The 27,657-nt window shown below is 30.0% G+C and overlaps 1 protein-coding gene and 1 long non-coding RNA gene across 2 annotated transcripts; both read right to left on the bottom strand.

The window, feature by feature from the left end:
- Positions 1–2,299: 2,299 nt before the first annotated feature.
- LOC121209364 (uncharacterized) lies at positions 2,300–3,110 on the bottom strand. Its single transcript, XR_005904485.1, has 2 exons — positions 2,944–3,110; positions 2,300–2,609 (listed from the first exon to the last, which is right to left on the bottom strand). It is a non-coding gene; the product is annotated as an uncharacterized lncRNA (long non-coding RNA).
- A 15,860-nt stretch (positions 3,111–18,970) lies between these two features.
- LOC121210065 (uncharacterized) lies at positions 18,971–23,896 on the bottom strand. The gene is made up of 9 exons (XM_041082147.1): positions 22,823–23,896; positions 22,683–22,739; positions 22,192–22,234; positions 22,008–22,102; positions 20,272–20,435; positions 20,090–20,168; positions 19,746–19,874; positions 19,541–19,668; positions 18,971–19,442 (listed from the first exon to the last, which is right to left on the bottom strand). Exons 1-9 carry the CDS (start codon positions 23,894–23,896, stop codon positions 19,175–19,177), a joined length of 2,037 nt encoding a protein of 678 aa, XP_040938081.1. The 3' UTR covers positions 18,971–19,174.
- Positions 23,897–27,657: the final 3,761 nt, after the last annotated feature.

Raw genomic sequence — 27,657 nt, forward strand, 5'->3', positions numbered from 1 at the left:
AAGTATAATTTCTTGTGTGATGGGAACACATTCAGTATCTATACATAAATAATTTGGGAGTATACTTTTAAAATAATTTTAAAATTTACACAAGAGTAGAAGTAAGGAATGGGAGTATACTTTGGGGGAAAATAAAGGATAGAGTGGGCTAAATGATTTGGAGTTAAAAAGGATGGAAAAAGTTACACCTCACCTTTAGTTAAATAATGTAATAATGTATAGAATCACGCAACGATTACTGTATGCAAACCAATGATTCCACGTTAGGAATCCAAAGCCCAATATTAAGATTCGTATTTATAAATTTTAAAAAATTTTAAGTTTTATAAAGTTGATTTTGTTAAGAATAATACAAAAATATAAAATAAAATTTTAAAATTTAAAAGCAGATTAAATTAATTAATTTTATCAATTTCAAAATTATAATAAAGAATTAGTTGACATTATTTCAATAAGTTATTTAATTGATTTTTAATGCATTGTTTTAATTTTTATCGCTTTTTCATTTTAATTCTTAAAATTCCTTTTACCTGGATCAAGACTTCAGGAAAAGTCTTTTATTTTTTATTTTTCTTATGACCAAAATGAAAGTAATCTAGAAGTTAGGTGACGCAGTTAAGGATTTAACACTTGGGTAACTAAAATGAAAGTATCCTAAAAATTGGGTGACAAAATTAAAAATTGGATTTTTTTAGGTGATTAAAATGAAAGTATCATAATAATTGAGTGACCAACTAGGTAGTTTACCTAATAAGGTATATTATTATAAGGTTACTTTTGTCTTTTTCATGTTTTTAGTAAAAAAGCCATTAAAAATCTTACATGTGATAATATTTGACCCGTCCGCACCGGTATTAATAAAATATTATCATCACCACTCCAACTAATACTTTATTTAATTTGTTTGTACATATTAATATTATGAAACAAACTTTTTCGCCCACATCATTTGTATCTATATTATTTTTTAAGTTATTGACTGAGTTCGTGTCATGAGTTAGTCGAGCATCAATTCGGTTAGGAAAATTATAAAAAAATTATTTTTTAATTAAAATAAGTTATATTAGTCCAAGGTATTTTAATCTTTTTATTTAAAAACAACAAAAAAAAGCATATGGAGAGATTTGAACTCAAATAAATTGAATTGATAAAACTTTAAATTTGCAACTCAACCACTTTATCAGTGACACAAACTCTTGGTGTTGGTTCGCTTCAACATATTGGGTACAAGAAGGATCCTCGTTCTGGCACATGGGTAAAGGCTGCTCAAGCCAAACCAAATGATGATAAAGATGACAATGTTGAAGGAGGTGATCTGGTTCTACCTCCCATGCCAACTCCACCACAATATGCTTAGCTTTCGGCTGAGACTTTAGCTATCCTTAGCGCAATTGGGTCATTGCGAGATGACATTGGCTCATTACAAGATGCAGTTAGTGGCATAGATGCCAGGATGTCTATAATGGAGGAACACATAGCTTTATCTTATGTCTCAATTTCCTCACCGCAGCCTCCACAAGATAGCTAGGACTCATCTTGCATATCATGCACTTTCATGGTTTAATTAGATATTTTACATTATTTTTCTTTTCCTATTTATATGTTTGTTGCTTGTTTGTAGCACTTAAATATTAACTTCCTATTTTGAGATACTTTGGAGCTCAATGTTAATTCTTTGTTCTTCATTGTTTTATATTTTTAGAGTAATCATTTTCTTTCTCTTCAAGCTTTAGTTTGGTTTGTAAAGGTAAATTGGTTGGTAATTCATCTCTACAATTTTGTGACCATTTTTCAGAAACAAAATTGAGCCTTTAATTGAAATTGATTTTAAAAAAAAAAGGAGTACTTTATTCAAAAATAAATTTACCAAAATGTTTTGTTATATCAAAAAAGGAGAGATTGTTAAGTTTTCATTTGATATAATGTTTTTGAATAAAACTTATTTTTGAAATAAAATTTAATAAATTTCAAAGTACAAATTTGTTTCAAAAATATTTGTAAGAGATAAAATTTTAAATATAAATCTTTCAAAAACTTACAAAATATTTTGAAACTTATTCAAATTGATTAACAAAATTTTCAAACATTTTGGAACTTAGAGAAGGTGAATTGAATAATCAACATGTTGATATGAAAAATTCGTCTAGTAACATTTTTTTTTTCCTTCTTTATTTGGAAACGTAGCTGGATGTATAGTAACATTAGCAAAGCGTGAAGGCGGCTGGAGGCATAAATGTTTTTTTAATCTTAACTTTGTGATTTCAATAATTAAAGATGTTATTGGTTACCACACACTAAGTATAAACTTTGTCAATTGTATTTGTTGAGGCCCAATTTTGGCCCGAGTACAAACCCCAATTAAACCAAATCAACCCACCGCAAAAATAAAGAAATTAAAACAACCCAAAACTCAATTACAAAATCAGACCCCAGCCCAAATAAATTACATAAGCCCAATTTAAGCCCAAACTAGCCCTAGCCTCCAAACAGAAAACAAAAATGAAGAATCAGATTTTTCAAATCCTAGGTGCGCCGCTCCTAGGGCATTCGACCAACTGCTCTCTGTCCCATCGCCCATACCATCTGCTGTGCCACCGGTCAAGTTGCCCCTGCAAGAATTAAAGAGAAATGACAAGTAGTTGAACAGATAAACTCTGTAAACGGCTATATAAAGCCTTTTTATCCTTGTAGATATTTTTAGAGACATTGAATATAAAAAGAAATCAGTGAGTCAAAGCAAACAATAGCAAATCAAGAGAAAAACACCAAATCGGAAGAAATCGAAACACCAAGAATCGAAATCTAAAAAAAAAACCAAAGGTGATTTTGTCTTATACATTTTTTCGATTTATTTCTTTTTCTTTTCTATTTTTCGAATCTATTTATTCACATATGTACATATATTAAAAGCACATAAAAAATATAAAAAAAGAAAAAAAATACCTTTTTGAAATTTTCGGCAACCGTGCGCGGTGGCCGGCGACGGTGGCCGGCGGCAGACGGAGCCAGAGTCTGGCCGGAGGGAGAAGACCTTGAGAGAGAACAGAGAGCTTTTGGAATTTTTTTTGAAAAACAAATGAAGAATGATTTTTTTAAAGAAATTTTGACTTATATAGGCCCCCCAAAACGACGTCGTTTTGGGACTGGCCTTAAATGCCCAAAACGACGTCGTTTTGGCCCTTAACCCATGGCCGACCCGCGACTCGACCCGCTCCAACTTCAGGATCCGCGTGTTTTCATTGGAGGGGCTATTTTCGCATTTAGCCCCTCCACTTTTTTATTACTTTGCAATTAAGTCAATTTTTATTTTAAATTTGGCCCCGAAATTTGTCGCGATTTTCAATTTAATCCTAGATAATGCTGTGCGTTTTAGGAAGGGGGGTTACTGCACTTTAGGCCCTCCGTTGTTTCACGCGAATTTAAATAAGCCCTTTTCTTCTTTTTTTATTTTATTTCAAATTTGTCCCAAAACTTCGTTTTTAATTCGAATTTAGTCCTTTTTTTTTAATTTAAGTTGATTTTTATATTATCTTTGCTATTTTAATTTTTAATATTAGTTCCAATAATATTATGTATATACTTTTAAATACACTCTTTGATTTTCTTTTATTATAAATATTATTACTTTATTTTCCTTACGTTATTATTATATCATATTGTCTTTTTTTTTGTTTTTTTTATTATCATTATTATATCATTATTATTTTTCATGTGCACATTATTTATATTATTTTTATGATTATTATTGTATTTATTTTTACTACTATTATTATATTTATTATTAGTATTAGTGTTATAATTATTATTATTACTCTTATATGTATATATATTTATATGTAAAGTTATAAATGGTTATTTTAATATTATCATCATCTTAATATTAATATGTATTTATTTTTAACATATATATGTATATATTTATGAAGTATTATTAATAATCGTTTTGTAACATTATTATTATTATTTCTAACATGTATGTATTATATATATTTTTTAATACTATATTATGTATATATTTTTAATATCACATTATTCATATATTTTTTATATTATCCCATGTAAATACTTTCAATACTACATTATGCATATATTTTTGTCTATATTATATATATACTTTTAATACTCAATACTATTGTTATGAATATGTTGTTGGTATATATATATATATATTTTCTTTATTTATTATTATCATTATTTACCACTTTATATTATACTATTTTTATTTTTGTACATACTTTTAATATCATTATTATATATAAATTTTCAATACATATACGTATATATTTATGTAATATTATTAATAATTGTTTTTTAACATTATTATCATTTCTAATATATATGTGTATCGTATATGCTTTTATATATATTATGTATATATCGTTAGTATTATTAGTTATATGTTTTTTTATCCTATTCTTGTACATATTTTTATTATCCTTATTATCATTATTAATATTAGCATGTGTTTTATTATATGTATATATCTTTAATGAATATATGTATATATTTATGTAATATTATTAATAGTTGTTTTTTTAACATTATTATTATTTCTAATATGTATATACTTTGTAAATATTTCAATATTATATTATGTATACATTTTTTTATATATTACGCATATATATCTTTTAATATTGTATTTTTATTATTATGTATATATATTCTTAATACCACGTATATATTTTTTTATTTCTATTATTACGTATATATTTTAATACATATATGTATATATTTATATATCGTTATTATTAGTTATTTTTTTGTATATATTATTACTGTTTTCAATAAATATTGTATATATTTTTAATCTAGTATTATATGTTTTACATATATATGTTCCCTACTATTTCATACTTACATTATTACTATTATTATCATGTTTAATACCATATGTTTTATTATCGTTTTATACTATTATTATTTATATTATTATTATCGTTTTCGTTATCATTGTCATTTTTATTTTGCCATGTTTTATTTATTTATATTTATTTATTTATTTACTTATGTATTCGATCATTTCATTTTCCTCATGCATTTGTTTATATTTATATATTACTAGCGTTGCTATTATTTCATCTTTTATAATTGCTTATATTATTATTTTTGACACTGTCGCACCTATTATTATGTTATTATACATATTAATACTATAATTTGCTTTTATGTTTTACTATAAATCACGTTATATTTTTTTACTCAATACATTGAAATAATTCTTTCATAAAAGTAATATTCCGTATTAGGTAATTCGAGACAATCGTGCCCTAACTTACTGGGTTTCGATTTTTCTCATTTAACCTAAATAACAGAATATTCTTTTAAATCACAATACGAGTTAAAAAAAATGCTTATTCTCGGAGATACGATATGTGGTGCCCTAACTTACCGGGTATGACATTTTGTTACCTCGAAATAACATTTCTCGCAAGTAAAGGCAATATTCGGTATTTGGAAAATTCGAGAAAACGCGCCCTAACTTACTGGGTTTCGACTTTTCTCGTTCACCCTAAACAACCGAACATCCTTTAAAAAAAAGGGGGGCTAAAATACATGAACTTTAAATAAAGGCAAGCTCGTTCTCAAAGTTCGAGATGTCGTGTCCTAACTTACTGGACATGGTGTTTTATTACTTCGAGACGAGAAGGTCTTTAACATTTGAGCATTTTCTACAAAGAGGGATCGTATTTCAAAGTCTTTCAAGTTTTCAATCTTCGACACTAAGACACTAATTAATCAACTAAGTACCAATTTTTTAGGCGTATCGAGGGTGCTAATCCTTCCTCGTGCGTAACCGACTCCCGAACTCATTTTTTGATTTTCGTAGACAAAAAATTATCGTTTTAGTAAATCTTAACTTTTATTAAAATGATTAATTTAAGGTGACCCGATCACACCTCATAAAAAGGACTGGTGGCGACTCCCATTTTTTCTTTTTCATTTCCATATCCAAAGTCGACCCTTTTATGAAAAAAAATGGTTTCGGCAATATTTATTTTCAAATTTAAAGAATTCAACGCAATAAATATAATTATTTGGTCAATCGTTTTTATTCATAAGATTAGAATAAGTCTTGATTACTAATATCTTAAGATCTTCAATGAATCCCTTGGAAGAAACAAATAGTTTATCCCTGCAAAATAGAACATTATGACACGTTGATAATTAGTTTTATCACAACTCAAGCACGACATATTAGTGATTGCAAGTAACTATCACAATAAGAAAATGAGTCCCAAATTGTCTAAAACGGTGGGCGGACAAAATCCGTAAAAGAATTGAGCATGCATCGAACTGGCGAGGATAATGACAAAATCGTCCCTAAAATTACTTCCAAAAGCAATACTACATGCATAAGTAAGACTAAAAAACATGCCATAAGAACAGGAAAAAAATTATAATTTAAAGTCTTAATTAGAGGTGAGCAAAACTCGATCTGATTTGGAAAAACTATAAATTTTTTTTTGAATTTCGAGTTAATCCAATTGAGTTATTCGATTCAAATCGAATAAGTAATTCGAGTTTCAAGTTTGAGTCGGGTTAAATTTTACAATTCAAATGACTCAAATAATTCAAATAACATATTAGTGTAAATACCCTTTTGATCCTTGACAAATTTGAAAATGAGCAAATTGATCATCTCTCAATAAAAATTATAAAAAAAAATCAAAATATTTATAAAAAATTCAAATTTTAAAAAAAAATTTAAAAAAATTCTAAAGAGTATAGAGAAAGTTAAAATTTTGAAAATGTTCTAAAATAATAATTTTAGGACCTAAATAAGTTAATTAATAATTCAAGTTTATCATGATAAAGTATCTTTTTTTTTCTTATTTTGCTTAGAATTTTTTAAAATTTCAAATTTATATGCTTTAACAAGGAATTAATTATACTGTAAAAAGATTTTAATTTGACATGTTTAATTTTTTAAATTTAATTCGAATAATTTCACTTGATTCGACTCGACTCGACTCAAATTTTATTTCACTCAAATCGATTAAAAAAAATCAAATCAAGTTAGAATGATAAAATATGACTTGTAAACTCAATTAACTCGAAAATTTTTCACTCAATTTGATTGAATGCTCGCCCCTAATCTTAATGTATAATTTAGTACTTGAGTTTGACACTTTTTTAATGTGGTATCTGAGTTTTTTTGTCCAATACGGTACCTATATTTGACAAAAGTTATACATTTTGGTACCTGAAGATAGCAATATTTATACATTTTGGTACCCAAAGATAACAATATTAACTTTTTAGTGTTTAATTTGAGTTTAAAACCTAGTGAACCATTTATTATTGTTAATTACTTTGCCTTTGTTACAGGCCAATTTTACCCACAAACCCATTTTAAACCTCAGCCCGTTACACTAAACCCAAAACAATACCCAAAACCCGAATGACCCACCAAGCTAACCCTTACCCACTAACCCATTTACAACATTAACCCATTAATCCCAAAACAACCCACCAAGCAATACATTACCCAAACTCCTTAACCCATTTTCAAACCCATACCCGAAGCCCACCTAATGTAACCCAACCTAACCCAAAACCCAGAAGCCCAAAACCCCAAATGACCCAACTAGCCAAAGTTAGGGTTTCAGAAAAGCTAAAACCCTAATCACCCACTTGCGCCGACCTAGCCAACTGCCCCACCGCCACTGCACCGCCGCCATGCCGGTCATGTCTGCCACCTACTCCAGGGTCACCTCCACCATCCCTCTGCACCTGCAAGAAATCAAGAAGAAGACAGGACAAAAATAATAGAAAATGGATGTAAAAAAGGGGTTATAAAACCCGAATAAAAAATGTTGTAAAAGGGGAGCGGAGAAAATTTTTTCTTTGAAAAACAGTTGATATACAAATACTACAATCTTAACACAGAAGACAGTTTTTCAAACACCACAACATCAGAGAATCAGGAAACCAAAAATCAAAATAAAAAGAACCAAGCATTTTAACAGTCAGGAATATTGCGCTTTTGGTCCCTTTAAGTCACACGCGTGTTGCAATTTGGTTCGATTTCCCTATTTTATTTCTAATTTCGCCCCAAAATTGTGTTTTATGTTCGATTTAGTCCTTTTGTTAGTTTACTGCTTTATTTTCAATTTACTTGTTTTCATTTTCTGTTATTTATTTATTATAATATTTATATTTATTATATTTATTGTATTTATTATATGTCTTAGTGTATAATCTTTTATATATGTATGCATACGTAATATACTTATGTATTATATTATATATGTAATTTTTTTATATATTATATATATGTGTTTTAATATTATGTTATATATATTATATATATATTTCCAATATTATTAATTATATTTTCTTATAATCTTCCATGTATATATTTTTATATCATATATATGTTCCTAAATACTATGTTATACGTATATATATTTTAATACCATGTTAGTATTATTTTTGTACTATCTTATGTGTACATCTTAAATACTATATTATGTATGTATTTTTAAACACCTTATTTTTATGTATGTCGTGTACATTTTCTCACATTTTACCACATACGTATATACATTTTTATTGCATTATGTACATGTTATTATATCTATTTCACCCTATTATATTTATTATTACTATTGGTTGATTTTATTATACCGGTATATATATACTTTCTATATAGTATTATTTTCATATATCCTTATAATTATTACTATACCTATTATGTTATTCTAATGATATCATGTATTCATTTTAAAATATATATATGTATTTATGTAGTATTATCGTGTATATTTTTATTTTTATTTTTATTTTCTATTAACCTTATATTTTTACACTATTTCATGTATATTATTCATTTTAAATATCATATTTTCTATATATTATGTATACATTTTTATATATTACGTATATATCTTTTAATATTGTACTATTATATCATGTATATATTTCTAATATTATATTATGTTTTCACATATATTACGTGTATACATTTTAATATTATATATGTATATATTTTTAATATGTACGCGTATATATTTGTGTAGTGTTATTAATAGTCCTTTTATTTCTAGTATGCATACATTATGTAAATATTATGTTATGTATGTATATATATATGTATTTATATATTATGCACACTTTTAAAAAATATTATATTGCTTATATGTTATTATGTATGTATTTTGGCATCATTAGTTATACATTTCTCTATACTATCTTATGTACACATTCCTAACACCGTTGTTATATATCTATATATATGTACTTACGTAGCATGGGTATAATTTTTTATATATATACTATTATCATTCTAATATAGGTATATATTGTATATATATTTTACATATGTATTATGTACATATTTTTAACGTCTTCATGTAAATATTTCTTAAACTATTCCCTCTATGTATTTTTGACCATCTTAATTATATACATTTTTCATATTATATTATATATCTATCCTTTTAATACCATTATGTATATAGTTTTTATTATTATTTATTATTATTAAGTATACGTATGTGTAACATCATTAATATTTTTAATGTCATGTTTTCATAACTATATTAACCATTATTATGTGCGTATGTATATACATATATTGTTTCTATTTCACATTTAATTCTCATTGTACGTTTAATACCGCATACATTTTTATCATTTTTGATATTATGGTCATACTTATTATTTGCTTCGATATGTTTCCAGTTCTTTTATTTATTTATTTTTATGTCGTGTCAATTTGCTCTGCACTACTTCGAAAATCATATTCTCGTTTTCTAATTAATTTCAATAATCAAAGCAACATACCGACTTAACATTAAGTCATCGATTTCATCGGTATGTTGGGTGAACATCAATTGACTCGTGTTAAAACGGTATGACCTTTCCAAAAATCAAAAGAATTGAAAATTCTCGTGCTTCAATCGGATCACAACTAAATGATTATATTGAACTCGTATTTTTGAAAATCAAGACAACACGTGTTTATAAGATACCAATTTTGGGCGTCGCGAGGGTGCTAATACCTTTGTCGCGAGTAACCGACTCCCGAACCCTATTTTTCTCTGCATTTTGACGTAGACCTAAACTCGGCCTCCTTTTATTTTAAAAATAAATTTATTAGGTGTCCGATCACACCTATAAAAAAGGATCGGTGGCGACTCCCTTTTTACTTCAAAATCAAATTTCAGTTTTCAAGTTTTCAATAAATCGCCACAATTAGCGACCAAGCTAAATTTTTACGTCGCTGCAGCCCTAATGTATAAAATTAATTAATAGAGCATTAAACAACATGGCAAATCTTTTGATGGCATAAATGATGTATAGAATCACGTAAGGATTATTTCATGCAAACCCATGATTTGAACTTTAAATTACAATATTAAGGTTACACCTCACCTTTAGTTTTTTGCATACAAATTATTTTCCATTTTTCTTTATTTTATTCTGGTATAGAAGATTCGTATTTATAAATTTTAAAATAGTTTAAGTTTTATAAACAATTATTAAATGAGTTATATAAATTGATTCTGTTAAGAATAATACTAAAATGTACAATGAAATTTTAAAATTTAAAATAAGATTAAATTAATTAATTTCAAAATTATAATAACAAATTAGATTACATTATATGGCGGACAAGTGAGATGTATGATTGCAGGGAGGTATGACGATATCCATGGAAAGAAGAAACAAAATGTAGAAATTTAAGATTAAAGTAAGAGAAAGATAGAGCATGGGAAATAATGAAGGGAATTGTGTTATGTGAGGGAAAGATGGGAAGACGTTCAGTATGTATACATAAACCATACAAAGGCAATTACTTTTAAAGAATTTTATGGAAAGCGAATAAATTAAAAAAAAAAAAAATTGAAGCCGATACATTGGTGAATGATGTAATCATAATATGTAAACCCGTGATTTCACGTTAGGAATTCAAAGCCCAAATCTTTGAATTAAAATATTAAGGTTAGATCTTGGCTTTAGTTTTTGCATATAAACTAATTTTAAATTTCAATCGAGAATTTATCTTTTTTTAAGGAGACAACTTATTAATTCATTTTATGAATGGGATGATATAATTAGAGTAAAAGAAAAAATAATAAACATCCATCGTCAACGGTGAAGGACAAGCTCCATCAACACGACAAAAGCTCTAACCTCAGCATCAATAGAACATTACAACATGTTGATAACTGGTTTTATCACAACTCATGTACAACACATCTAGTGTGATTGCAAATAACTATCACGATAATGAAATCAATCCCAACTGGTCTAAAACAGCGGGCGGGCAAAATCCGTAAAAGAATTGAGCATCCATTGAATTGGTGAGGACTATGACAAAACCATCCCTAAAATTACTTCCAAAAGCAATACTACATGCATAAGTAACACTAAAAAACATGCCCTAACAAGAGACAAAAACTTCTAAAAGTGAAGACTTATTAGGCAATGAAAAACAAATAAAACTCAATACAATACAGGTCCAAATTGACTCGTGAAATAATTTATTATTTTGAAATATTCTCAAAAAATAAACGAATTAATAAGCCTATGAAGAGTCACGCACTCCTCAAGAAAAATTGCTAGTGACTTGTAGAGTTTCAGCAATGACAAGCACTCCAAGAAAGATGAGGTTGGTGGGAGGGAGAAAAAAGCGAGCAGTAGCCAATTCGAAGATTAGCATCATCATTGAGCAAAACAAGGGAGAAAAAGTAAACGGTTTGAAGAAAAAAATAGAAGTCTTTAGTGTTGATCCGAAGAATTTATTTCTATAGGATATAAGTAAATTTTTTAAGATAATAATTTATAATTACATAAGATCTAGAGAAAAAAATGAAATATTTTCTAAATGATTTAAGTTATGTGTAAATAAATTTAAATAAATATTATTAACTCAAAAGATCTAATTTAAAAGTAAATGAAAAAAAATACAAACTAAAATAATTCATTTCAAAATTTTAGTGACATTAAAATAAACCCTTCAAATTATACTACGTTATATAGTATGAAATTACAGAAATCATATATTTGACCACATTCAAATCAAACAATGCATTAGTTTATTAATTAAATTATTTAATTCAAACATTTAATGGTTTCTTACTAATGAAATTATTATTTTTTCTTTTTTTATAATAATCATACAGATATAATAACTAAGGTAGCTATACAATTATAATATCTAAGATGTGTACTTTGATATAAAATTAGAGTTTTCATATGTTATGGTATATAAAAAAACTCGAATTCGCAATATAACACTATAACATAATCATATAATTATATTAACGTATAACATTAGAGTTTTATATGGTACAAAAAAGGATTATAATATATGGTTTTATGGATGACAAAATGCTACTAATGTTGCTTCCAAAAATATTAAACCCAAGATTTTTTTTACATAATCGCATCAAATTGAAAATTTTGGGTGTTACATTTAAATTTTTTTTCATTCTTCTTTTTAGTAGTTAAATAAGAATGTATGGGTATATGTAGATTTGAATATGTTGATTTTGAGTTGTGCATAACTAAAGTTGACAGTGTTAGAGAGTAACTTCTAAAACATCTTCCACTAATTCAGCTTGATCAAGTGTACATTTTTTAAAGTTTTATTTTGTTTTAAAATTAAGGATTTTCGTTATAAATTGAAGTTGTGGTAATATTTTAAATTTCAATAAAATTTAATCTTGTACTTGTTATTTATTTTATTTTAAATAAAATATAAAATAAAATTTTAAAATTTTAAAGGAGATTAAATTAATTAATTTTATTAATTTCAAAATTATAATAATAAATTAGTTGACATTATCGAGGGAGAACATTTTTTTAATAATTTATTTAATTAATTTTTAATGCATTACTTTAGTTTTTATCGCTTTTTCATTTTAATTCTTAAAACTTCTTTTACCCAGATCAAGACTTTAAGAAAAAGTTTTTTTTTATGACCAAAATGAAAGTAATCTAGAAGTTGGGTGACATAGTTAAGGATTTAACATTTGGGTGACTAAAATGAAAACACGCTAAAAATTGGGTGACAAAATTACAAGGTTTTTTTAAGTGACCAACTAAGTAGTTTACCTAATGAGGTATATTATTATAAGGTTACTTTTGTCACCATTCCAACTAATACTTTATTTAATTTTTTTTATACATATTAATATTATGACACAAACTTTTTCACCCGCATCATTTGTATCTATACTATTATTTAAGTTATTGAGTGAGTTCGTGTCACGAGTCAATCGAGCATAAACTCAGTTAGAAAAATTATAAAAAAAATATTTTTTAATTAAAATAAGTTATATTAGTCGAGGGTATTTTAATATTTTTATTTAAAAAAATGCATATAGAGAGATTTGAACTCATATAAATTGAATTGATAAAACTTTAAATTTGCAACTCAACCACTTTATCAGTGACCCAAACTCTTGGTGTTGGTTTGTTTCAACATATTGGGTACAAGAAGGATCCTCGTTCAGGCACATGGGTAAAGGCTGCTCAAGCCAAACCAAATGATGATAAAGATGACAATGTTGAAGGAGGTGATCTGGTTCTACCTCCCATGCCAACTCCACCACAAGATGCTTAGCTTTCGGCTGAGACTTCAGCTACCCTTAGCGCAATTGGGTTATTGCGAGATGACATTGGCTCATTACAAGATGTAGTTAGTGGCATAGATGGTAGGATGTCTACAATGGAGGAACACATAGCTTATCTTATGTCTCAATTTCCTCACCGCAGCCTCCACAAGATAGCTAGGACTCATCTTGCATATCATGCACTTTCATGGTTTAATTAAATATTTTACATTGTTTTTCTTTTCCTATTTATATGTTTGTTGCTTGTTTGTAGCACTTAAATGTTAACTTCGTATTTTGAGATACTTTGGAGCTTGATGTTAATTCTTTGTTCTTCATTGCTTTATATTTTTGGACTAACCATTTTCTTTCTCTTGAAGCTTTAGTTTGGTTTGTAAAGGTAAATTACTTGGTAATTCATCTCTACAATTTTGTGACCATTTTTCAAAAACAAAATCGAGCCTTTAATTAAAATTGATTTTAAAAAAGGGGAGTACTTTATTCAAAAATAAATTTACCAAAATGTTTTGTTATATAAAAAAGGGAGAGATTGTGAAGTTAAGTTTTAATTTGATAAAAGTTTTGATATAACAAATATAATGCTTTTGAATAAAACTTATTTTGAAATAAAAAATAAAGTTCAAAGTAAAAATTTGTTTCAAAATATTTGTAAGAGATTAAATTTTAAATATAATCTTTCAAAAACTTACAAAATATTTTGGAACTTATTCAAATTGATTAACAAAATTTTCAAACATCTATCAAGTGTTAAAATGATCCTAGGGATTAAAGTATCGATACCCTATATAAGGTATCGATATCTGTGCCTTGTATCAGTACCAATTTAAGCTTCAAAGTTTAGGAATATTAAGCAAAAATAAAAAGTATCGATACCCTTAGTTAAGAATCAATACATTAACCCAAATATCGATACCCTTTCCCTGGTAATGGTACCAAATTGATGAGTTTTGATGTTCAAGAAAATTTGAACAAAAATACAAAGTTTCAGTACCTTCATGAAAATATCGATACCTTTAAAAAAGTATCGATACCTTACCTAGTATTGATTTCATGATGTGAAAAGATGATGAATTTTGCTTTGAAAGTTCATATCTTTATTATTTTTCCTTCGTGGGTACCAAATGGGTCTTTATTGTTAACCCCCACTTACTTTATTGTATTTGCTTTATTAACAACGTAATTGTGATGAAAGAGAAAGAAAAAAACTAAAGGGATAAGACAGATCAACAAGATCTTGGGAGTACGATACATGGCGGCGCGTGAGTGGGCAGTGCGCGAGTGGCTAACATTGTGATGTCAACAAAATTTTAACACCGTTAAACTCAAGTACTAAATTAGTGGACACGAAAAATTTTTTGATATCAATCTAACACAAAAAACCATTGATGCCAATCTAAGAGAAGTGGATAAGTTCATATACTAATTTTATATTTAACCATTAAATTTATTAAAATATTTTTAAATTTAAAGATTAATTTAAATTGTTGAATTAATTTGATACTCAACTTTAGAAAATAATCAAAATTAATAGGATTAATGTATGGATAATTATCCTGTCATAACAAAGTTTTTCAATTTTAGATTTAAAACTCTGATTTTAGAAAAATAAAAATAAATAAAAATGTGATAATTTTTGGGTAAACTATTAAAATAGTTACTTTTAGTTGCTTCAGGTTGCATTTTAGTCACTTATGTTTGAAATATTACGTTTTAATTAATTACGTTATCGTTTTGTTACGAAATAGTCCGCTAAAATCTGTTACCTCCCAAATAGCAGTCCAAAGTAACAATTAAAATAATTTTAAATGGTAAAGAAGACTAAATGTAATTTGAGGCAAACTATTTTAATAGTTTACTCATAATTTTTTAATTCCTTTTATAAAAAGAAAAAAAAAACTTTGACTACAAATTTACATCCTTTTTTTTCCTTCTTTATTTGGAAACATAGCTGGATGTATACTAACATTAGCAAAGCGTGAAGAAGGCTTGAGGCATAAATGTATTTTTGATCTTAACATTAGCTGGATTTGATTGGTTACCACACAATAATTATAAACTTGGAAATGGAAAGAAATATCTAAATATTATTTGTACAAGCCCAATTTCACCCGGACCTCAAAACCCCAACCAATTAAAATCAAAGCCTAAATTTTAGACCCAACTACCCTAGCCCAATACAGCTCAAAACCCTCTTAACCCTAGCCCATAACAATTAGAAAAAAGAAGACTAAAAACCCTAGCCACCGCCCTTATGCCTGACTTTCGGCCAACTGCCCTCTGACTTCTGCCATGCCGCCGCTGTCAGCGTCTCTGCCACCACCTGCTCCACCCTCCCCACTTGCACCACCGCCTGCAAGAAATAAAGAAGGAATTGACAACAATAATAAAGAAATATTGTAAATGGCTATATAAGCCAAGCAAAATAAATGTAAAAGAGGAGATTTTTTTTTGAAATAATAAAAAACAGACAAAAAATACAAGAAAACAAACACTTCTTCTCTTAAAAAAAATAATCAGATCGAAGAAAAATAGAAACACAAGATCTCCAAGGTGATTTAATCTTTTCGTTTTTCTTTTGAGTCATTTATTATACATAAAAAAAATAAAATAAAAAGAAGAAAGGAAGTTCAAAAAACAAGCTAAGGTCTTTTATGTTTTTATTTTTCTTTCTTTCGAAATCGCTCATATACATGTGTATTTCTCTTTATTTTATTTTCCTTTTTAAAGCTATATATTTATACATATTAAGAAGGGATTTTTTAAAAAAAAAAAGAAAAGAAAAGAAACGAAAAGAAAAACTTACCTTTTAATCGCAAAAAAAAGGAGCGATTTTTTGATTTTTCGGCTACCGCGGACGGCGGCGCTGTCACCGGCAACAGGAGGCCCTGCGGTGGTCCAGTGACCGGAGACCTGGCCTGGCCTTGGGAGCTTTGAGAGAAGGGAGGGGAGCCTTTTTGTTTTTTTTTTTGAAGAAGGATAAGAATGAAGATTTTTGAATTTTTTTTTGGCTTTTATGGCCTAGTGAAACAACGCCGTTTCACTCACCTCCCCCAACGTCCAAAACGACTTCGTTTTGGGGGAAGAACCCGAAGACCTGACCCGCCTGTACCTAGGGTCTGCGTGTTTTTTTAGCGGAAGGGTTATTTCCACTTTTGGCCCTTCCGCTCTTTTATTGTTGTGCAATTAAGTTTTTTTTTTAATTTTTACCCTGTGATTTATTTCAATTACATTTTGGTCCATATTTAAACGACGCTGTTTTGGTGGGTAGGGATTATTTCTCTTTTGGACCCTCCTCGTTATTCGCGTGTTTAGATTGGCCCATTTCATTTTTATTTATTTTGAATTTACCCCAAAATTTTGTTTTTAGATTCAATTTAGTCCTTTTCATTACATTTGTTGTTTTATTATATTATTACTATTATTATTATACTTGTATTTATATTTATTTTATTCTAATACCATTATTATTATTATTATTATTTTACTATTATTATTTTTCATACATATATATTATTATTCGTGTTATTACTATTATTAATGCTCTTATTATTGCTATTATTATTCCTTTTACTATTACTATTATTATTACTATTATTACTATCTTTTTTTATGTTCATTTTTATTAATAATATTATTATAATCTTATTTTAGTACTATTATCATTTTTTTTAAAATTATTGTTACTATTATTCTTTTACCATTTAATACATTATTACTATTTTTGTTATTATTATTATTACTATTATTATTATTATTACATTTTCTTTTTTTGTATTTACTTATACATTATTATTTTTATATCAACGAATTTAACATATATATTTTTAGCACACTTATTTTATTTATATATCATTACTCTTATTTTTATCATTTGATCATTTGTTTTATTTATATTTTTGTAAATAATTTTAAACTTTAGATTATTTTATTTGTATTATTGTTATTTTTAATATTTATTATTACCGTCATTATTACTATTACTATTACTTTTATTTACTATTACTATATTATTATCATTTTTATTTTTATTACTATTATCATTATCTTAGTATTAAACTCATTAATTTCATATTGTTGTTATTATATATATATCTTTTTCTTTCATGTATATATTATTATTTACATTACCGTTATTATTACAATTTTTATTTTGTTACTATTAACATTAGTACTATTTTTATTACTATTACTACCCCTATTTCTATATTGTCATTATTACTAACATATTATCATTATTATACTATTTTTACCTATTATTCTTTAAATACACTCATTTATTTTTATTCCTCACTCGCATTATATGTTATTTATTTATATATACATATATATACACTTTTTTATATATCTTTCCAACTTATTACCATTAATTATTATTATCATTACTATCACTATTATTTTTTTGAATAGCTTTACATAATGTTTATTTATTTACTTTTAATTTCAAATGTTTCTTAACTTATTTATTGTTTCCCTGTTATTTTAGCTTATTCACTTTATTCGTTTATTTTATTTTTGCTCTTATCATCATTATCATTCACATTCGCATCTATATTCACTCTGCTATGCCTGTTGATATCGAAATTTATATTCGTTTATACATTCTTATCTCGTTTTGTTACGAACTTATGTTTTACCCAACCCGAAATTAAATCTTTTATAAAGACAATGTTCCATATTTGGAAATTCGAGGAAATTGTGCCCTAACTTACTGAGTTTCGATTTTTTCGTTTAACCTAATTAACGATATATTCTTTTAAAATCGCAACACGAGTTTTCGAATAAAATGTTTATTCTTGGAGATACGAGGTGTTGTGTCCTAACTTACTGGATATGACATCATGTTACCTCGAGATAAGATCTTTGCAAACAAAGGCAATATTCGGTATTTAAAAATTCGAGAGAACGTGCCCCAATTTACTGGGTTTTGATTTTTCTCGTTTACCCTAAATAATCGAATACCCTTTTAAAAAAGGGGATTAACATACACAAATTTTAAGTAAAAGGCAAAGCTCATTCTCAAAAGTTCGAGATGTCGTGTCCTAACTTACTGGATGTGACGTTTTACTACTTAGAGACGAGAAGGTCATTAACATTCGAGTTTTCTACAAAAAGAGGGATTGTATTTTGAAGTCTTTCAAGTTTTTAACTTTCGACACTAAGACACTAATTAATCAACTGGGTACCAATTTTTGGGCGTATCGAGGGTGTTAATCTTTTCTCGTACTTAACCGACTCCCGAACTCATTTTCTGATTTTCTTAGTAAATCTTAACTTTTATTAAAATGATTAATTTGAGGTGACCTGATCACACCTCATCAAAAAGGATTGGTGGCCACTCCTAATTTTCGATTTCTTTTCAAAATATAAAGTCGATCCCATTTTCAAAAAAAATAGTTTCGACATTATTTATTTTCAAATTTAAAGCATTCAACGCGATAAATATAATTATTTGGTCAATCGTTTTTATTCACAAGATTAGAGTAAGTCTAAGTCTTGATTACTAATCTCTTAAGATCTTCAATGAATCCCTTGGATGAAACAGATAGTTCACCTCTGCAAAATGGAACTCTGTTTGAGTAGTATTACCAATATGTCTTAAGAACTTCCGCAGCCATTCTACAAATCTCGGTTCTGCCATGAAACCATACATACTCGATCCCCTCTCGACCTTTTGCAGCATCGATCATTTGTGCATAGAGATTCACTCCTCCAGTAATGCCCATATTTTTATCAGCTTCTCCTGTCTTGAGAATGTTTTCAAGCCCTTGTAAGCAAACTGTAACAAGCTCTAGATTGGGGTAGTAGAGAAGATCACACAATGGCTTGATGCAACCTTGACTTACGAGGAATCTGCAATATGTGACATGCCCAGATAAGATAGTTTATCATTCATACTCTACCAAGACATGATTCCCTTAAAAAAGTAATACAGGAAACCATTTTTGTACCTGATCTGATCATGAGTCCCACCAGATGTAACATTTGAGATGGCTTTTGCAGCTTGTTTCTTAATATCAAATTCAACAGTTTGAAGCAAATGAACTCGAGGAGCTATAATATTAGCTTCAATTATAGCCTGTAAAATTCATACCATTACCCATCTTTTCTTTGTACAAGTCAACGCAGATAAAACCTTAGGTTCGAAATTGATACCTGTATCTGCTCTTCATTTCTTGCTGTGATATTTGAGATTGTCGAACAAGCAACCACCTTGATGCTTCTTTCATAATTTTTTGTCAATAGTTTTAAAAGGCATGGCAATGCCTGATGACTTATAACACACTGTGTAGCAACAAGGTTTGCCCGTTAATGAGAAAAAAATATCATCTTTAACAACTAAATCCAAACAATCTTTAGTCCAAGTAAGAGAGGGTATAAATGTGGTTTTAGTGAGAAAACTAGTTATTAACAAAAAAAAAATACGATAAATGACAAAATATACATGTTTTAGTAAGATCATTTAAAAGGGAAAACTAATTAAACAAAGTGTCTAATACCTGAGTTTGCACATTATCTCCACTAAGAATATTTCTAACTGTATAAAGAGCAGAAGTTATCACTGAAGGAGAAGGGTGCCTGTGAAAGTCCAAAATTTTACGATTTGGGTCAAGAAACCAAACAAAATAGCTCAGAAATAGAATAGATTTCAGTCAATCAACAAAAAAATAGTCTAACTCACATTAAAAGTTCAACCAGACGCCCAAGTACACCTGCTTCAATAATAGTTTGGATTTTGTCATTTGTGCCATCAGAAAGATATGAGAGTGCCCTACATGCTTTAGCTAAGACGACTTCATCTTTTGAATGAATAAGACGGGCTAATGTTGGGAGTACAAGCTTAACCTGAATAGTAAATAAAGGATAACCAGTAAGACAAAAATCAAATTTAAACTAAACATTCGTAAGAGCCTCCAAGCAATATATCTCGCTTTCTAGTTTAATGTTAGTAGTGGATAGCAATGCATAGTTTAGATATCAGACAAACAACCCACCAGATTAGATTTGAAAGATTAAGGACAATGATTTTGCCCTGTAAAGCAATAAATCGATGATATCATTTGTGTTAAATGGAAATATGCCCACAAGTTTGCATCCGAGGCTGAACTGGTGTGAAAACAAGGTCCTCGTCTTTGGAAGCTGTGAAACTATTATTGATAGTGGGAGTTTGATTGGCTTAGCATGGAAGGTACATTGGTCGAAAGTGTGTATTATTGCGTGACAGTTAGCCTTGCTTAATCTACTTTTGGTCCAAAGTAAAGGATTGTGAGGGTGTTTATGTTGTTTGGCTGATGATTTGTTTAAGTGTTTGTGGTTTGTGTAGGTATTTGGTTCGTGGGAATGCTCCCTTACTTATGATGGTTTTTTATACCGGTGTTCAAATAATTAACCGAATGATTAACCGAATCAAATTATTATTAATTTAATTAATTGAATTTTTAATACTTAATGGTTACTTGAATCAAAATTTTTCAAAAAAATTAATCGAACTGAAATATTTCGATTTATTCGATCGATTAACCGAATTAACCGAAATTTATATTTTTTTTGTTAAAACAATTATAAAATATATCAAAAAAATAAATTGATAATATTCATTTGACTAAATTAACCGAATTAAAACTACATGTAATTTGTAGTATTAATTAATAAGTTTTGTTAATTCGGTTAATTACTCGATTTCAAACCGAATTAATCGATAACCGAACTTATAAAAAATCATTAACCGACTTCCGATCAAGTCAGATCAGTTAACCAACCGATTAACCAAATTAGATCGATTCGATCGGTTAGTTTGGTTTTAACCGAAATTTGAACACTTAAGTTTTTTATAGGAAACCACCACTAGAAATACTCCCAAGCATAAGGCACCTAAGCACCAAAAATAAATTGTGAAAACAATTCTGTCTAGTGATATTTTTGAGTGTTTAGAAGATTTTAGTGATTTTTGTATAGCTAAATTCAACGACCTCGTTAGTGGGTTAACGTGCTCGAAAGTGGAGTTAAAACATTCGGATTTTAACATTTGATTGAGACAATGGCTGGAGGTATTTATATTCGATCTTTCCACTGCACTCTATTATAAATTGATATTTATTCTTGCAGTTTGCTCTGTTTTGGTTTCTGACTTGTAAATTGTTGCTGCAGTTGCTTTTAATATATTCATGATTTAGCAAGTAAAAGAGGCATTGTACTAGAAAAAAGAAGGGACTTAGGGTCAAACCTGATCAAAGGGGGACTTACAAAACCTTGACAGTGTCCATGTAGCATTTCTCAGCATAGAACGTGAAACAGGTTCATTCAACAGAGCCAATAATGGAAGCAAAGCACCATGGCCAAGGACAAAATCACGACATCTAAGAGAAACAGCAGCGATAAATTAAATGATATTAGAATAATTTCATTTCATATGCATACCTGCTCACGGACATAATCACTTGGGGAACCAAGTAACTCAACAAAGCGAGGTACCACTCCAGCTTGAATCACTTCCTCAATAGATGGTCTACATTCTGTGATAAATTGCAAAAGATATCAAAGTAAATAATTTAAACTTTATATGACTATTTAAATAAATTTTATTACAAAATAAACTTCTCACCATTTGAAAGGAACTTCATGAACCTAGCAACCAAATTTTCCAGCTGCAGTCAAGTAGTGGAACATGATAAGAACAACCCAATGCTCAATCAAGTCAGAAGCAGAACCAATCAACATATCATCCAAATAATTCACGAAGATGGTGATGAGGTAAAACTATGACATAAACAAAAATTAAAGAAATAAGCATGTTAATTATTCATAACAACTCTGCTTTGAAATAGAGGATCCCAATTTTCACTACACTATTGCAATTACTTTTGCTTCAACTATCATGCACATCCAAACAACTAAACTGACCTTACAAGAACTGAGAAAATAAAATATTGGTAATGACAATATATATAGCAAAGAAAAGAAAAATAAAAACACATAGATTTTACGTGGAAACTCTCTTGGGAAAAAAACTATTCAACTCACTTAATTCTAACAAGAACCAACCAACTAAATTTTTAATTTGGAAATGTTTACAATAAAAAATGGAAAACTTACCTCTTTTCGAAAACGCTCTTCGTGAATGTTCTTCCTAATCTCTGTGTTATCCTCTACCTAACAGCAAGAGCATATATCATGTTAGAGCAAACAAATACTGGACCTTTATATTTAAAAAGTTAAGTATGTAATTAACTTACTTCAGCCAACACGCATTCTATGTGAACGATTGTTTTACCATTACATTCTTCACAATAATATATATCATCATTAGGATATCTTTCTTCCTCACAAAAATCACAATAATACTTTCCAGAGTCATTTTCTACAAAAGAATCCTTTAAGATTAAAGGATGAATATGATTTTTGGATTTCACAGTATATGGTATACCAACACATCTCAAATGGAAATTGATATCACACTTTAGACAACCATAAAAGGGCTCTCTTTTACAGCTTCCATCACATACTTCACAATTGAGATTTATTCTGCATCTTGAATCCCATATTGAATCAAAGAGTGATCTATGATTTCTCCCAAAATAATAAAGATCATTGAGGTGAAATTCACATTTCAATGGTCGCCTGAAGGAATTAGCACATATAACATGGAGGTTAAAGTCACAATATTCGCAGCTATATACAAATTCACCTGAGTGTAATTCCGAAGTGCAAGCATAACACCGTTGAAGTGGATTAGAATAAGGGAGCAGGCGACTAACCAACATGTGATTTGGATGAAATGGGACTCGAATATTTTGTGGCAACCTAAGGCAAGATTCATGAAGTATATACTCACAATATTTCACAGGACAAAAATAGGCTCGACCTAAGATTTGCAATCTACAAATGTTGCATTCTCTTTTATGTTTAGGGTCATTACAATTGGTAAGGACAAGTTTATGGGGGTGGGTGAAATGGTGCAACTCAGTTACTCTACCCCTCATTTTCTCTTCTAAAACCCTAATTTTATGAGTTGTTAGAGCTGCACATTTCATATCAAGCTTGAAATTACACTGCTCGCAAAAGTATATGAAGCCATCACAAATGTCTCTACACTCTTCACATGAAATTGACTGATCACCCCTAAAAGCATAGAGGTTAAGAGGGTGACTAGAATGAAAAGGGTGTTGTATCTCATATGGCAACTTAGCACATTTTTCATGTAGGTAAAAATCAGGACATGTCTTGCAGAAGTAGCTTGAACCATTAAGTACCAGACCACAACCGCTGCAATAATTTTCTCCTTTTAACTCTTTAGTTACTTCATACATCTGGTGAGGGTGGATGATCGGTCGAAACAAACTCTGCACATTTACAAAGAAATAAAAAGAAAAAAAAATCAAAGAATGAGCAAACTCATTTCTTAATTAAGAAATATAATTACATAAAAAGGTTGGTTTAAGTTTTTTGAGTTGTTCAAGTGATTAGCTATTAATAAAATCATTAGAGAAAAAAAAATATTGTAACATATTCATAATAAAGTTGCAAACCAGAGTGCGGATGACATTACTGTTAGAAATCAAACCCACTCCAAGCATAATCTAGAAGCATGAGACGTGGAGCAATTTTGTGCCATGCAAAGTGCTGAAATTTTAGCCATACAAAGTGCTCCATTATTGAGATGTTTTGTGGCTGGAAATTAAGTGGATTAATAGCCACATTTGTTGTCACTTTATCAGCCTATAAATAGAGGCTTGAACTTGTGTTGTAATGAAGAAGAAAAATGAGAAGAAAAAAGAAATAAGAGAAGCAACGTGAGTGAGAGTGAGAAGGTTAGCAAACCTTGAGTGAGTTAAAATCTAGCAGCAGCTAGACTATCTAGTCATTGAGAAAATATTTGTAATCTTCGTATTGTAATATATTGAGTGTGTAATAAAAAGTAAATTTTCGGCCCATCACGTTTCCAACAAGTGGCATCAGAGCTACGGTTCGGAGCTTGGTTCGGAGTTCGGTTCGTGTCCGGTTCGTATCCAGTTCGGAGTACCTTTGGTGTTCATCTAACAAGTCGATATGGGCGACGTAATTCAGCTACAAGTTCCACAATTGACAAAGACAAATTATGGAAATTGGAGCATTCGAATGAAGGCTTTACTCGGTTCGCAAGATTGTTGGGAGATCGTTGAAAAAGGATACATCGAGCCCGGAGATGCCGCTACAGAAGCAGCTTTATCAAATGACGCTAAGAAGGCGTTACGAGAAGCACGAAAGAAGGATCAAAAGGCCTTGAATAGTATCTTTCAAGGTATGGATGAATCAACCTTCGAGAAAATATCAGATGTGAAGAACGCGAAGAATGCATGGGAGATTTTGCAAAAATCATTTCAAGGTGTAGAAAAAGCTAAAAAGGTACGCCTTCAGTCACTTAGAGCTGAATTTGAAATGTTAAAAATGAAGAGCTCCGAGAATATCGATGACTATGCCAATCGTGTAAAATCGGTGGTAAATGAAATGAAACGAAATGGAGAAACTCTTGACGAGGTAAGAGTGATGGAGAAAATTCTACGGTCACTCACACGCAAATTCGAGTACGTAGTCGTTGCCATCGAAGAATCAAAAGATTTGTCAAAGATGTCGCTCGAAGAACTTGTGGGTTCTCTGCAAGCCCATGAGCAAAAGATGAAGCTAAATGAAGATAGTGAAAATCTTGATCAAGCCTTGCATAACAAGTTGTCCGTCGACGACGGAGAAACAAGTAATAACTTTAGCCAAGGAAGAGGAAACCGCAGAGGATACCGTGGAGGCTACCGTGGTGGAAACAAAGGAGGAAGAGGATCACGAGGACGTGAAAATCAATCATATGGGAGATATCAAGAAAATAAAGATTATCAAACATCCAACCGTGGACGTGGATCTAGAGGTCGTGGCCGAGGCAGATTTCAAGAAAATAAATCTCAGGTACAATGTTACAACTGTAACAAGTATGGACATTTCAGTTACGAGTGCAGATCAACACACAAAGTGGATGAAAGAAACCATGTAGCAGTCGCAGCAGAAGGCAACGAAAAAGTGGAATCAAGTGTCTTTCTCACTTACGGAGAAAATGAAGATCGCAAGAGAAGTGTGTGGTATCTCGACAACGGTGCAAGCAACCACATGTGTGGAAGAAAGGAGCTGTTCACAGAATTAGATGAAACAGTTCATGGACAAATAACTTTTGGAGACAACTCACATGCAGAAATCAAAGGAAAGGGCAAGGTTGTTATAACACAAAGGAATGGAGAGAAGAAGTACATCTCAAACGTTTACTACGTACCAGCTTTGAAGAGCAACCTGATCAGTCTTGGTCAACTCCTAGAAAAAGGATATGAAGTTCATATGAAAGACCGCTCACTCGCCATCAGGAACAAAAGTGGAGAATTAGTTGTTCGAGTTGATATGACGCGAAATCGTCTTTTCACCCTCGACATCGAGTCTGGAGAAGTAAAATGCATGAAGACGGATCTGAAGAATGAATCATGGTTGTGGCACTTAAGGTACGGACATCTCGGATTTTCTGGCTTGAAGCTGTTGTCGAAGACAAATATGGTGAATGGATTACCAAGTATTAATCATCCAGATCAACTGTGTGAAGCCTGTGTCAAAGGAAAGCAGCATAGGCAGAAATTTGAAGTAGGAAAATCTCGAAGAGCTAGAAGACCATTGGAAATTGTACACACCGACATATCTGGTCCGTACGACATTGAATCACTCGGTGGAAACAGGTACTACCTAACTTTTATTGATGATTATAGCAGAAAATGTTGGGTTTATTTTCTCAAAGCAAAATCGGAAGCCCTAGAAAAATTCAAGGAGTTCAAAGCAATGGTGGAAAAACAGAGTGGTCGATATTTGAAGATACTCAGATCCGATAGAGGAGGCGAGTATACTGCAAAGCTTTATGAAAGTTTCTGCAAGGATCATGGAATCATTCATCAGTTAACAGCCAGACGCACTCCACAACAAAACGGAGTTGCAGAAAGGAAGAATCGGACAATTCTGGATATTGCAAGAAGCATGATAAAAGGTAAACACCTTCCGAGAACTTTCTGGGCTGAAGCCGTTGAATGCGCAGTTTATCTGTTGAATCAATGTCCAACAAAAAGTGTAAGACACAAGACACCAGAAGAAGCATGGAGCGGTCACAAGCCAAGAGTTGGACACCTCAAAATTTTTGGATGCATTGCATATGCACACGTTCCTGAGCAACAGAGGAAAAAGCTTGACGATAGAGGAGAGAAGTGTATCTTTATAGGCTATGACAAAAGAAGTAAGGCCTACAGACTTTATAATCCTCTTACTAAGAAATTGATTATCTCAAGAGATGTCGAGTTCGATGAAGCGGATTACTGGAGATGGAGTGAAGAAGAAAAGAAAGTGGAAGGATTATTTTTCAACGAAGACGACAATGATGTCATCAACCAAGAAGAACAAGGCGATGATCAAAGTCCTGGTACAACAGCCCCTTCGTCACCAACCAGCAGCAGCGGAAGCAGCAGCTCAGATGAAGCACCCACAAGAACACGGAGTCTCAACGACATCTACAATTCTACGGAACCTGTAGAGACGCAGTTCGATTATTCACTATTCTGTCTAATGACAGAATGTGATCCAGTGACATACGAAGAAGCAATTGAAGACAATAAATGGAAGAAGGCCATGGACGAGGAGATTGCTGCAATAAGAAGGAATGACACGTGGGAGCTAACAAGTCTGCCAGAAGGACATAGCCCGATTGGTGTCAAGTGGGTGTACAAGACGAAGACCAACAAAGAAGGAAAAGTAGAGAAATACAAGGCAAGACTAGTCGCCAAAGGCTACAAGCAAAGACAAGGAGTGGACTATGATGAAATATTTGCTCCAGTCGCAAGAATAGACACAATTAGGCTTCTCATAGCGGTCGCAGCACAATACAAATGGAAAATCTATCAGATGGACGTCAAGTCTGCATTCCTGAATGGCTACTTGGAGGAGGAAGTCTACATAGAACAACCACCTGGATATAGCATACAAGGAAAGGAGGACAAAGTCTACCGATTGAAGAAAGCTTTGTATG

Source organism: Gossypium hirsutum, chromosome A11 (assembly GCF_007990345.1).
Source record: "Gossypium hirsutum isolate 1008001.06 chromosome A11, Gossypium_hirsutum_v2.1, whole genome shotgun sequence".
NCBI classification, from domain to species: domain Eukaryota; kingdom Viridiplantae; phylum Streptophyta; class Magnoliopsida; order Malvales; family Malvaceae; genus Gossypium; species Gossypium hirsutum.

Bases quoted from the DNA above. Each gene is read 5' to 3' on its own strand.
- LOC121210065 (XM_041082147.1), bottom strand. From the start codon at position 23,896: ATGTATGAAGTAACTAAAGAGTTAAAAGGAGAAAATTATTGCAGCGGT. The intron at 22,235-22,682 runs GTAAGTTTTCCA...ACTTGACTGCAG, and splicing joins AAGAGCGTTTTCGAAAAGAG to CTGGAAAATTTGGTTGCTAG. The intron at 19,875-20,089 runs GTATTAGACACT...GTTGCTACACAG, and splicing joins GAGATAATGTGCAAACTCAG to TGTGTTATAAGTCATCAGGC.